General features: G+C 45.1%; 1 protein-coding gene across 1 annotated transcript in view; it reads left to right on the forward strand.

Moving 5' to 3' along the window:
• The window catches only part of wdpcp (WD repeat containing planar cell polarity effector), a 114,978-nt gene that overhangs the window by 80,062 nt on the left and 20,540 nt on the right, over positions 1-14,376 (forward strand). The window contains 6 exon segments of the mRNA XM_056292139.1: positions 1-63; positions 65-140; positions 715-768; positions 771-837; positions 3,116-3,179; positions 10,476-10,575. Of these exon segments, the coding sequence (XP_056148114.1) occupies positions 1-63; positions 65-140; positions 715-768; positions 771-837; positions 3,116-3,179; positions 10,476-10,575 (424 nt within the window).

A 14,376-nucleotide genomic window follows, 5' to 3' on the forward strand; every position in this document is an offset into this window, starting at 1 on the left:
CTGCGCTGTGGGCAGGTCAGCCAGGCCATTGGCATCTTGGCGTCCATGGACTGGAGTGTGATGGGGAGATGAGTGCTACCGAGGCCTGAGTTCGGTTACTGACTACCTCTTGAGGCTAGAGCTGAATGCAGAGAGAGAATGTGGGTGTGACTCTTCACCCGTTCCATCAAATTAAATCCAAGTTTAGATAAACAAGACTATTCACTGAACACAGGGAAGGCCAGATGAACAGGATGACCCTGTGATGTTTGGTCTTGAAGGATCAAGAATAGAGAAAATTTGTCCAATTTGGGGGTTTTTTTCTAGCCACTGTGGTTCTTTAATGGACAGAAACACACTGACCCAACACGTTTTTTAAATAGCTTAGAACCTCCTTAGCCTCAAGCAGAACACAGAGAGATGGTGGCTCTCACTGTCAGAGTTCCCGTAAGGTTATATTAATTGGAAGATTGAAATTGAAAAGAGGTTGTTCTTAGGCAGCAGGTGACACAGAAACACAGGATGAAACTATGGAGCAAAATCCTGGAGAATCAGAGCAGAGAAAATGTGCCAAATTTTATTTTAGACTTCCTCCAGCTGTGGTCTTCATAGGATGTGAAAACCTTCTGGGATCTGTGTTCCTTTGTTGTTTTGGTTCATGTTTCATTGTGTGTGTGTGTGTGAGTGTGTATTTTTACATATATCCGTGTCTGTGTTTACATGTCTTATCCACAGCCCAACTAGAGGCAGCCCTGGGAGTGTTTTATACCCCGCCTCTCCCCCTCTCTGATACGTGGTGCTGGAATACAGGGGTCCAATCAGCAAGTATGCCCGTCGCTTCTTTCACCACCTCCTCAGGTAACTCCAGCCCATCTGCATTTTGCATTGGTAATCCTTTTGCACCAGCAAATTATAATTATATCGGGCAAGGCCTACTTGAAGTGAAAGTTTGCAGATTTTCAGTCTTATTTCCATGTTTTAATCATGGTGACATGTCTATAATGTACACAATACGTGCTAATGTTGTCTGTGTCGCCATAGCCCGCTTTAGCAAGCTGGCTTATGCCATGTGGATGGCAGGGGGGGACTGCATGGCAGATTGTCTGAAATGTTGTTTTCTAACCTCCACTGTTGAGCAACTCTGGTGTGATGCATGCTAGTACATGCAGGAAATGGTAGAACAGCTCTTCTTGGCAGGAGAATTAAGCTTTTCTGTCAAAAATGAATTGCACTGAAGCAGTTATAGCTTTAAAAGACTACATAGACCATCACAAATAACCATACAAACCACCTTTATTTTGTCAAAGATAGTCCGCCAGCCATAGCGGTGGCTTAGAAGAATGCTGCTACTACTACAGCTATGACTATTTATAATAATATTCATATAAAACTCGACTGATATTTTTTTTAAAAAATCCTCCTGCTCCCCTCCTCCTTTGAGAAGTCATAGGTCAGGGTCAACTATAGAGCAGTGCCCCTAGAGCTGGTATGGCATTGGTGTTTTGCTCAAGAACACTCCATCAGGGCAGTTTCCTTAGAAACAGTTCTATAATCCCCCCAATCTCCAGTTTGAATAGACTATGCTCTCCATGGTCATGTGACTTGATATTACACCAGTGCACATATTTAAATATTACCACATATAAAGGATCTTTAAAGGAATTGCATGGACATTTTTATATGATCTATAAGCAGAACAAATCATAAAACCGAAGTGGCATGCATCATGGAGCCACGTTTAAGGTGTTTTTTCAGAAAGGTAACACTTGTTATAAAACTCTATTGATGAGACATTCAATTTAATGCCCTGCCTAATTTTTAGCTTCTGCACAAAAAACGACCTTTTTCAGACGACAGCCTTTTAAAGGTTCAGCGCTTTGAGTCATTCACGATGAAAGGAAGCGCACGTGTGCCCACCTTGCATGCTATTTCATTTTCCCCTCTACCATGAGAGCCTTTTTGAAATACCTGTCTGACTGAAATGTACCCTGTTGTTCCCACACGCCTCTGCTTACTGTTCTTCATCTTTCAATTACTTTTCATTCTCTCTCATCCACTGCCTCCCACCTCCCTCTCTCTCTCTCTCTCTCTCTCTCCCTCTCTTTCTCTCTCTTTCTGTATAGCAGAACTGGAGTGTTCCTTGGCAGTTCTCCCTCTCTCCTCTCTTATCACCCACCTGCATTCTTTTTCTCTCCATCGACATCAAATGGAGGAAGAGCTCCCTCCCCTGTCTCTGTCGCTGTTTGTTTGTTTCATGTTTACCTCCAGCCAGGGAAAGTTGAGGTGTATTGTACTGGGAGATACTGCTCTGTCTCTCTCTCTCTCTCTCTCTCTCTCTCTCTCTCTCTCTCTCTCTCTCTCTCTCTCTCTCTCTCTCTCTCTCTCTCTCTCTCTCTCTCTCTCTCTCCTCCCTCTCTCTCTCTTAGCTCTCATCCTGCATGATGGGAAGAGGGCGTGCTGCTCTCTATACAATTATTAACTCTGTGTGTGTGTGTACATCTGGGTTGTGTGTAAGTGTGTTTAAGGTGAATCTGTATTATGTGTGTGTGTGTGTGTGTGTGTGTGTGTGGGTGGGTGTGGGTGCATGTGTGAAACAATGGTGTGCCTCCTCTCTCTTAACTGAAAGCCTGTATAACGGTCATTGACAGGAGTAATATCCTCAGCAAAATAAATATTCATACCACACAGACTAGGATTGAAAGACAAAAAAGAATTTAATGCAAAGTGCTGAATTGTCATTAAAGTTCATTAATATAAGGACAACAGAACAGTGTCTGTTTGTACCGACATCCGTGCGTGCATGTGTTTTGTGTGTGTGTGTGTGTGTGTGTGTGTGTGTGTGTGTGTGGTGTGTGTGTGTGTGTGTACGTGTACAAACACATTAAAAGTTGATTTTTCAACAGATTGCTGATAATGCAAATCTGAGCATCTGTTTTTTGTTTTTTTTAAACCCTCCAAGATTGTGCCAGTTATTAGGCCTGTCTTTGGCTGTCCACTTTAACAGAGGACCATAAAATGGACAAGAATTACTTTTTTTAAAGGACATAAAGAGACCGATAGCCATGCTAGCTGTGTATGTATCTACCCTTTGCCTTTCAGCACACAGTGACAGACTCTTTTCCATTTCTCCCGACAGACACCAGCGCTTTGAGAAGGCCTTCCTGCTAGCTGTAGATATAGGAGCAAGAGACCTGTTCATGGTAAGTGGCCAACAAGCTGTAACTGAACACTTTGCCCTCCAAAGCGAGATACGTTCATCGGTGGAAAATTGTGACATTGTCACAGGGAAATTGATTCGATTAAACACATTGTAAAGCACACTTATGAGTGTCACATGGTTTGTTTTCTGTAGACATTTGTTTTGAGTGAAAATTGTAATTTCTGTGGAAATCACCTTTTTCGTTTTGGAGATATTCAGTTATTGATTTGAGCTAACCTTTTTTATTTTTTTCTTCAAACCAATACAAAATATAATCTTATCGGTAATGCTTTAAGAATATTATTTCAACGGTTACTGTCAGTTATTTGATTGCTTGTTGCTCTCACTTCAAGATCACTTGTAAATCATGTTAGTAAGTGTGTGTGTGTGTGTGCATGCATGCATGCACGTGTGCACATGTGCCCACATGTGCATCTGAGAGCAGGTGTGATCTCAACATGGGCCCCCTACCTTTTCACAACCTCCTTGCCCCTTATGTAGCCTCCCTCACTCCTTTTCTCCTCTCCTCATCTCCTCTGTTACCCCCTCTCTGTTTCCTTCACTCCACGGTGAAATGCTCTTCTGTGTGACTGACCCCCTTTTCCATGAGGGCCCCTTTTGCTCCATGCTTCACCAACACCCATAGCCATTTATACAACACTCGCGCACACACACACACACACACACACACACACTCACACACACACACACACACACTGCTTCACACGCTCACTCTCTCAATCACATTGATAGCACTGGTTCCAATTCCTTCCCCACTAAGTAGTGCTGCTGAGAGGCCGAATTGAAAAGGTGGAGTCGAGGCTGTGGACCTTGAAAGAGCAGAGAGAGAGCAAGAAAGAGAGAGAGCAATGGGGGGGGGGGGGGGAGAGCAGAAGGCCAGTCGTATCGCTGATACAAGGAAAGAGAGAGGAGAGGAGGCCTTTCTGAGTCTCTTTCAAAGAGGAGAGCAGACAGAGGCCAAAAAGTATTTGCACGTTAAATTCTCGGCACTTGATTTCCATTACTCAGAACACCGGGCATGGGGGTGGAGGGGAGGGGGGTGTAGAGTCAGGACAGCTTGGACTGTGTCGGCGAAGTTTTCCATGTAGCATGTATCAGACAAGTGAACTGGTTGGTGAAGAAGGCATAGCAGCTAACCGAGATGCACTTTCTTTCGGTGGAGTTTCTGGTTACTATTAGGGTCGGTAACAAGCTGGTAAGCCAGTGAAGTTTACTTCCCCCTTATGTTCTACCTTCTCATTTACATATGAAGAATACTTGAACTAAAACCATACGTGACACCATACGTGTGTTGGTAGACGTTGTATAAAAGCCTTTTCAAGAGGATTTTCAACTCTTGAGTACTCCTGCCTTGATGATGATTGATCCCGTCTCATATATTTTAGTAGATAGCATAGCAAACATGATGCTAGAATGACGTTGAAATGGTCCTGGGTAGTCCTGGAGCTGACACCACCAGTCTGGTTTTCCAAGCAGGTCCAAACAAATGAGAAGCACTATTTGCAAATCAGTTCTGACCCAGGGTCTTACAGAGAGGGGCATTGAGAAAGCTGTCTCTCGACATCACGACGACCATTTTCAAGTGCTTTCTTGCCTTAGTGACAAAGAGAGCAGCAACAAATGAAAAGAAACCGACCGAGTGAGCGAGAGAGAGAGAGAGCGAGGGCGAGAGAAGGTGGAAGACAGAAGTGAAACAGAAATGAAGAGGAAGAGAACAGAGAGATGTTGACATTTCACCCCTTGGTCTCTCCCTTGCTCTAATTAGGTTGTGTTGTTGCTTTAACCTACTGGTTGGCTGATTGAGCTGGGGTTGAGGGGGTTAATGAGGGCACCCCCCTCCCACCCCCCATGGCTCAACTGACCTACAGACCTTAAAGACACACACAGGACAATGTAGCATGCGAATACTACATGCAACCCAATATGCATGTGCACGCACACACACACACACACACACACACACACACACACACACACACACACACACACACACACACACATATACAAGCACACACGCATCAACTCCTCCAGAGATGCTCAGCATGACTAAACCCCCCCCCCCACCACCACCACCCTTCAAATCCCCGTTGTTTCCCATTAAACAATAAAGGTCCTCCAAGCCCCTTTCTAAAAAAAGAGGCCTTTTGTTAAAATGAAACACTTTGGTGTCAGGAGAAAATTGAAGGGGTGGAGAGAGCAGGTTGGTGGAGGGTAGGGTGGAGTGGGTGAGGTTGGGGGGCCAGTATAGAAGTAGCAGCAAGAGGTTACTCAGTCTTCAGTGGGTATGGCTTTTTTTTCTTTACTTTTTTTTTGATGGGGTTGGATAATGAGGGCCATTCTTTAAATCTTTAGCTGCCTAATTAGCCTTTGATAACGAGCCAATAATGTAGCCAATTAGGTCATTTGTCAGCAACTTTCCTCGACCATGTGGTATTTCCCCCCTATTATTATTATTATTATTATTATTATTATTTTTGACACCCCTTTTTTCCCTGTACTCTGACTGTGTCTTGATGTAGTTGGTTAATTAAATCAAATCTCAAATTGAGCGTTCGCCTGATCTGATGGCTTTTCTCTGTCCCTCTCCTCCTTCGGGGCCCCTGCCCTGTTCCTTGTTCGATACGCTGGCGGCGAGTCGGCATGCTTCTGTTGCGTCCCCCCCCCCCCCCCATCTTTCTTCCATATCTAACATTGTGGCACGAGGAGACTCGGAAGCTTGGCGGAGCCTGAGCAGGAGGTGGGATCGCACTTCCTGGGCATTAAGCTCATTGTTGTTGCTCAGATGAGTAATTAGCGCTAATAAAATGTTAAGTCCTCAACGCCTATCTGATGGAAGTGTTAGTGGAACACACCGCTCCTGGATTACAGATATGTTGTGAGAGAGGAAGTGAGTGATTGTGTGCGTGTGTGTGTATTTGTGTTCATGGAAGCTGTAGCCCGAATACATCTAATGTGGCCCAAACACTGGAGCATAAGTGCACAGACAGCCCATCTATTAGTGCACCCGTAAGTGTCATCACACACCAGTTTACAACCCCCCCCCCCACACACACACACACACACACACCACCACCACCACCAATTTGGAGAGGTAACCCAAATATCAGTCAATATCAGTCTAGGGTTTTAGCATCCAACCCCCCCATCTCCCTCCTTCTTCTTGCACACCTCTCTCGCCTCCCCCTCCTCGAGAAACGGCCCGCTACTAAAACGGCCCTCTTTATCAGCGCAGTTAGCTGGCGTGCTGCAACCCCTAAAGCTCTTATATAAATAAGATTAGTGTCGCGTTTGAGCATCGGGGAATAAGAGGTGTTATATCTGATGGTTTTATATGCAGTATTATTGTTATCCCCTCTTAGTCGGGCTGATACTCCTCTCTCTCTCTCTCTCTCTCTCTAGCCCGTGCTCCCCATCTCTTCCTCTTTCTCATTCATTCATTCATTGATTCTCTCTCTCTCTCTCTCCAGATTCAGACAGTATTATGCGGGGCTAAGCTGGAATCAAGCGTCCCGATGTCAAATGTTTATATTGTTCTTTTCTGCTTGTCACACATTCTCTTCCTCATTTACCCTTTCTTTCTTCCCGCCGTCTTTCTCACTCTTTCTCTCTCACACATACATGATTACCTTCTCTCTTGGTCAAACTTGTTCAGTCTACCATGCATACCTTCTCTTTCTCTCTCTCTCTCTCTCTCTCTCTCTCTCTCTCTCTCTCTCTCATCTCTCTCCTCTCTCTCTCTCTCTCTCTCTCTCTCTCTCTCTCTCTCTCTCTCTCTCTCTGTTGCACATACACTGACACACCCAGAGCTCTCTAATGTTTTCTTTCCACCTCTCTATCACTTGCTCTCCCTCTCTCTGCCATTTAATTTTATGGCGCTCTTGTTATCAATCTGGAAGTCGCTCTCATATGTAATTGAGGGGGCTCACACTGAATGAGCCACCTCAGTCCTGAGAGCCGATTTAGATTCCTTTGAGGCCATTTTGTTGTTGGACATTTTCACAATCCCCCCCCACCCCCGAACTCCGTGCTGCAGAAGGCAGTCACCACACTACAATTACCCAATCTGCTCCCATTCAGACACCTCCATTTCAGGACCTTTCTCTGTCTCTCTCTCCGATTCTCCTCTTTTACAGCAACAACCCCCCCCCCCATCTCAATCCCTCTTTGCTCCCCTCCTCTTTTGGAAACGATCACCCCCTCCTCCCTTTTTTCCTCCTCTGGGGGTACAAAAGCAGGGTTACAATATGGGGTATTAGGGCCGGGTGCAGGCCCGGCTGGGGGCTGGCTTTAGACAGCTGGGGGTTAGCCACTGCTAGCCCTGAGTCACAGCACTGAGGTCCTGTGATGTTGCTGAGGCGGAAGGTTTTCCTTAACGCGCCGTACCCTTTGATGGGCCCTCTGGCCCTGCACGCAGCCCTGGGAAACCCCCTGAGCTCCTCTTTGGATACCAGGGTTGGGGTCGGTCCTCCCTCTGTTTTGTTAATTTAGGAAATAGAAGATCTCCCAAACTCAATGACCAGAGAAGGCTGGCCAGTTCATGAATTCTTCTGTCCCGAAAATGAAGAAACCGGAGAGGTTGAAGGCAAAATACGAAACAACAAACATGTGTTGTACAAATTACAGTTGAGTTCAGTGTTTTCAGGGAAAGTTGAGTGAGCGTGCATACTAGTTTTTTTTAGCAGAGTCCTTATTCATCGTCATACTCATGAGTAAAGTATTCTGATTCTGATTCTTATTCTGATACAGTTAATGGACTTTCATACCCAGGAGCTTCTCAACATAACCACCGTATCCTACTGTTGGTCACTGTGCAACTATACTGGAGCAATTGGGATTACAAATGCCTTGCTCGGGGGCATATGAAATCTCACTATCATCGATATCTTTTTGAAGACTGAAACAGTTTTAGTCTTAGCTCTCATCTGAGAGGCAAGTAAAGAGAAGTGAAGTGAAAAGCAGCAAAGGTCCTGCACCAGATCTAAGCCCAGGATACTGTATCAGATACTGATCTGAGCTCACACAGTGCCATGCGAGCCACCAGGACACCCCAAGGACACCTCTTTTAATTCTTATCATGCGTATATTTGATTTTCGAAATGACCCCATGCATCTACTGGGGGTAATATTTTGTCTTGTGAAGCAATTGGGTGCAACCAAAGTTTGTATTTTAAAGTGGTGCTTTTAGGAATAACTCAAGTATGCAACATTTGCAGAACAGATTAAATTTACAGTTTCCAGTGTCAATTTGCTATTTAAATCAGAAATTTGAATTTCAAGTTGCCAGTGAATTAACACCAGCGTTTTGGATACCATTAACAGAGAAGATGTTGGTTAGTAATGGTGCCTGTGCAAAAAGTGAATGCCCCCCCCCCCTCGGGAGAGGCTGTTCACAGGCGAATAAAATGGAGCTGATTGGTGTGTGATGTCTTTTCAAATATATTGAATTTCAAAGAAAATAAGCACCAGCTTCATCTTGTTTGTCTATCTTCATATTGGGCTGTGTCCTATATACACCAATGCAGGCACCGTTCAACTGCAGCTGACTTAATAAAGTGTAAATTCAGACATTCCAGGTACGGTTAATAAAGCATTCATCCTCAAGTTATGTCATTATAACATGAGCATAGAAAGGTTTCCAAGTCACTCGCGGGACGTCTGGGTAGCGTAGTGGTCTATTCCATTGCCTACCAGCACGGGGATCGCCGGTTCGAGTCCCCGTGTTACCTCCAGCTTGGTTGGGCATCCCTACAGACAAAATTGGCCATGTCTGCGGGTGGGAAGCCGGATGTGGGTATGTGTCCTGGTCGCTGCACTAGCGCCTCCTCTGGTCGGTCAGGGAGTCTGTTCAGGGGGAAGGGGGAATTGGGGGGGAATAGCGTGATCCTCCCTTGCGCTACATCCCCCTGGTGAAACTCCTCACTGTCAGGGGAAAAGAAGCAGCTGGTGTCGTCTCCATATGTATCGGCGGAGGCATGTGGTAGTCTGCAACCTTCCCCGGATCGGCAGAAGGGGTGGAGCAGTGACCAGGACGGCTCGGAAGAGTGGGGTAATTGGCCGGATACAATTAGGGAGAAAAGGGGGGGTGTCTGAGTAGCGTAGCGGTCTATTGCGTTGCCTACCAACACGGGATCGCTGGTTCGAATCCCCGTGTTACCTACTGGTTGGTCGGGCGTCCGTACAGATACAATTGGCCGTGTCTGTGAAGCCGGATGTGGGTATGTGTCCTGGTCGCTGCACAAGCACCTCCTCTGGTCAGTTGGGGCGCCTGTTCAGGGAGGAGGGGGTACTGGTGGGAATAACGTGATCCTCCCATGCACTACGTCCCCCTGGTGAAACTCCTCACTGTCACATGAAGGGTGGCGCAGCGACCCGGACGGCTTGGAAGAGTGGGGTAATTAGCCGGATACAATTGGAGAGAAAAGGGGGGTCCTAAAAAAAAAAAGAAAAGAAAAAGGGGGGGAAATCTCCCCAAAAAAGAAAGATTTCCAAGTCAAACGTTTTCATTTATCAGAAGGAAATTCGGCTTCTGGTTCTCATGGGAATGGCGACATGTTAAGGGTCATAATTCACCTCTCAAACATACCGCAAGTCTCTGGCTCTGTAATTAGAATCACTGAATCAAATCAAAAAGGTGTACCAGTCCACCAGAAGATGAAATAACCTCAGCTCCAGCCTATATCATAGCCCACATGGATTTGAAACACTACTCCTGTCTGATGTGGCATGGTTATTAATGAAGACTATGTAGGCTTTGGCGGTAAATAAGCCACCCTCGGACCTCGTCGAGCAGCATTATCAGCATTTATGGCCATGTGAATGTCACACAGAGAAGCAGCCAGTGCACAGTGTGTCCAGTATTGTCCGAGGTTGATATAGTAATATGCTCAGCTGGATGCATTTCTCCACAAAAGAGAGCTGGCGCCTCTTAAAGGTGAACCGTCCCTTGCATGTTCTCCCCCACTTTTGAAATGCGACAGATAACATCCCAACAGTTCAAAACCGGGGAATGGGGTGAGTTTGGGAGAGAGGAGGGGGGGGATTGGGTCAAACAAGCAGATTTCAAAGTTTTTTTTTTTTGAGGAAGCGGCATTTCATCCAACCGGTGGGCTTTCTGATGTTAGACTTCAAAGAATTACATTTTATCTCAGCCCCCCCCACCCCACCCCACCCCACCCAATTCACCCCCCCCCCCAAAAAAAAGAACTATTGTCATCGGAGCCTAGATTCATTTTAGATTAACGCTTACATTTCTTTCTTTCTTGCATTACCTTCAAAGGACCTCCATTATGTTGCCAGCGATAAGGGCGAGGTGGTGCTAGCGGATGTGGCTAAGACGAGGGCTAATGAAATCGAAGCCCAGGCAATCATAGCGACCGGTAAGAAAATAATCATAATGTCTGACCAGAAAGACACCAAATGTGCCTGAGAGATTGTCCATCTTTCTTTCGTTCTTTCTTTCTTGATAACACTAATGGCTTACCTGCTCCAGCACTTTTCTCTCCTCTGATATCCAGAGATAATTTCCCCCAAAGGTACCAAGGCCCTCACCCTAGCTTAAAAACACAAGTGCTAGTCACAGCGGATCCTGTGTATTGATGACATGGATTAATGAAATGTATGTCTTTCAAAAGTTAATATTCCAGGAATGCTTATTTTTGGGGGAAATCTCATTTTCTAATATTTTTTTAGATGTTTTTTCTTCAAGAGCTGACATTGAGGTGTGTGAGTGTGTTTGGGGCTGAAGGTCAATTTAGGAAATAAGAGCTTCAGTCGGTTTTATTTTTCACCCAAAAAGAAATGAAACCCTTCAGTTTAAAACTATTATTTTTGTAAAACTCTTGCTCCAATTTAAAGAAAAAAGATTATGAGTATGCCTCAAAAATGTGTCAAAGGGGAACACACCTTTTTGGTCGGAGAAAAGGCAGTTGAAGGCCCAGTTTTTGTTGATGCTCAACTTCAGGCTACCGATGCCCTTTGAAACACACTGCTGAAACCACACACTAGATTAGCTCCTTATTTTATAAACACACACAAACACACACACACACACACAGGTTTCAAGGGTCAGTGAGTGTACACGAAATATTCAACTTTTTGATGAAATTTTATGCGTCTGATGAGTTAATTCTTGCTTAAAACCCATTGCACACACACCCATCACAAGACTATATATATATATATTGTATTGTAAATTGTATACTCACAGGTGACCAAATTAAGCCAGAAAGGTATTTGACCCTACAGTATAAGGTTCAAACTTGAGGCTGTGCCTCCGTGTTTGTATGTGAATGATGTGAAGCATTTGTGTATTGGCAAGGGCCTGTTTGCATGCAGTCCTTGTATATATATGTTTTTGTTTTTTTCTTACTTGATGTGATGCATAGCACGGACTCAGACCTGCTCATGCCCACCTTCTTCATAAGCCTCTTAATTATGTCCTCGATGATTTAGCCCTCTCACCCGGAGCACATCCTATCCTTGGATAGCAGCATTGGAGAGGCAGAGGGAGGAGAAGATGAGAGATAGGTAGGAGGGAATAATAAAAAGAAAGCCAGTAAGATGGAAAGACAGAACACGAAGAATGAGGAAGAAAAAGAATAAAAGATATGGCTGAAAAAAAAGACCGCAAGGGAAGCAAAGCATATGAAAAGGGAATGGGAGATTGTAAGACATGCAGAAAGAGGTAAGATGGGAGATTGAAAGAAAAAAGAGTTAGAAAGAGAAAGAGGCCACGTTTATGAGAGAAACAAAGAAAAGAGCACAGAGACGAGTCTACAGGAGAGAGAGAGAAGAGGAGGGAGGACAGTTGCCGGGAGGGCAAGATGAGTGAATGTGTTCTCAGGGGCACTTAGGAGATGTTAATGGTTCAAATGTGCCAATTAGATGTGATTGTGTGTGTTTTCACTCCAAGGCAGCACCAACATGGCCCCTCCGCTTTCCCTGTCGGGGGCAACTGTCCTTCCAGCCAAGCCTGTCTGGCTCGCCCCACTGCCTCGCTGACTTGATCAGTGTGTGCACGTGTGTGCCAATGAAGGGAGCATGCATATTTCATTCTCTAACACTTCTATTTCTATTCACACACACACACACACACACACACACACACACACACACACACACACACACACACACACACACACACACACACACACATAATGCATGCACACATACCACCCAAGCATTTCAAAGGCAGGATGGATTGATTGAGAGGGTGTAAATAAGAGAGAATATTAATGCATTATCACAGTTAGCTGCGCCAATGAATCAATGACTCAAACTGTCATTTGTATGTGTCCGTGCACCTGCGTGTGTGTGTGTATTTGTATTTGAGTGTGTCAGCGCTCAAATTTGCAGCCAGACCATATTAACAGAGCAAAAATAAATAAATGAATCACATAAATAGAGAATGAGTTGCCTGCTTCTAGCAGAGCGCTCCGGTGAATAGGTGTCTTGCCTCACACAAAAATACACACACACACACACACACACACAAGCAAACCACAGCCCCTGCCATGGTTGTCTTGCACCACCAGGCATTGCTGTGGCTTCCAAGGACACAGGCATGCCCACAAACACATCAAACCTCCATCAACATATACAAACATGTGTAACACTTTATATAATGGGGTGTGCGTAAGACTTACATGACACTGTCATAACCATGACATGACACCTTTCATGAACATTATGTCATTGAAATGCGCTTTTCTTAATGATCAATCTTCGGCTGTTGTCACTGGGTACCATTAGCATTTCTGCTGCGGGATTTTAATTGTGTGTTTTGCTCATTAAGCATTACCAAAATGGATTCATTCACTCATTGGGACTTAAAAAAGGAAAAGAAAAGAAAAAAAAGAAAGCCAACTTGTGGCGTTTGAGGCACGGTTTGCTTAATTAGCCAACATGAGAGCATCTCCCTTGAGATTAGCCTCCCAAAACACCCACTTAACCCTGTCAGAGAAGTACTTGAATCTGAGATCTGAGATCATCGTCTTTTTCTGTGATCCGAATGACACGATTGACCGAATGACATTTAATAACAACAGTCATAAACATGTGTTCATTATAAGCATCATGTCTTGGTAATGACAGTGTCGTGTCAGTCTTGTGCACACCCCTTCAAACAAGGTGTCACCCAAACATGCATATGTTTCAAGAAATAAAAGAAGGACAGTGTGGTGCAGGGCCTGTGATAATAAATGCTAATTCCCATCCCTTCTTTGCATCTCATAGGCCCCTTTCTTTCAGACAGTTTATTCACATTTATTTTTTGCAATATACGATATGTATGAAAATGGTAAGCCTATAGAAACCACAGACAGGACCAGTGAAGACCTGGGCAAAACAGGACAGATCTAAATTAACAAGTGATTACAGTGTCGTTCTTACAGGGGGGGAAATATAGGCCACCGTCTCTCTGAAACAGTAAGAAGCTGAACTAAGAAAGACTGCTTGCTTACTCAGAGCCCAGACTCTTATGCATATCCTCATGAACAGAGGTGAAACACTGATAAAATTCAACACTGTGGGGCAGTGGTGGCTAACCATGTGCCATGGAGAACCATGTGTATGCAGGTTTTCATTCCAACCCGACTCCACACCAGGTGATTTCACTGATACATTCTTCCTCTTTGGTTGAAGGGTTGCTCATCAGTGAAATCACCCAGTGTGGAGTCCGGCTGGCGTAATGGTCTCTTCCATTGCCTACCAACATGCGGATCGCCGGTTCGAATCCCCGTGTTGCCTCCGGCTTGGCCGGGTGTCTCTACAGACACAATTGGCCGTGTCTGCAGGTGGGAAGCTGGATGTGGGTATGTGTCCTGGTCACTGCACTAGCGCCTCCTCTGGTTGGTCAGGGCGCCTGTTCGGGAGGGAGGGGAACTGGGGGGAAAAGCAGGATCCTCCCATGTACTATGTCCCCCTGGTGAAACTCCTCACTGTCAGGTGAAAAGAAGCGACTGGGAACTCTACACGTATTGGAGGAAACATGTGGTAGTCTGCAGCCCTCCCCGGACCGGCAGAGGGGGTGGAGCAGAGATTGGGACAGCTCGGAAGAGTGGGTTAGTTGGCCAAGTACAACTGGGGAGAAAAAGAGGAAGGGGGGGAGCGATAAATAAATAAATAAATAAAATTCAACATTGTGATGAAATTCGACCATTTAAAAAGAAAATGGGACA

Source organism: Lampris incognitus, chromosome 13 (assembly GCF_029633865.1).
Source record: "Lampris incognitus isolate fLamInc1 chromosome 13, fLamInc1.hap2, whole genome shotgun sequence".
NCBI lineage: Eukaryota > Metazoa > Chordata > Actinopteri > Lampriformes > Lampridae > Lampris > Lampris incognitus.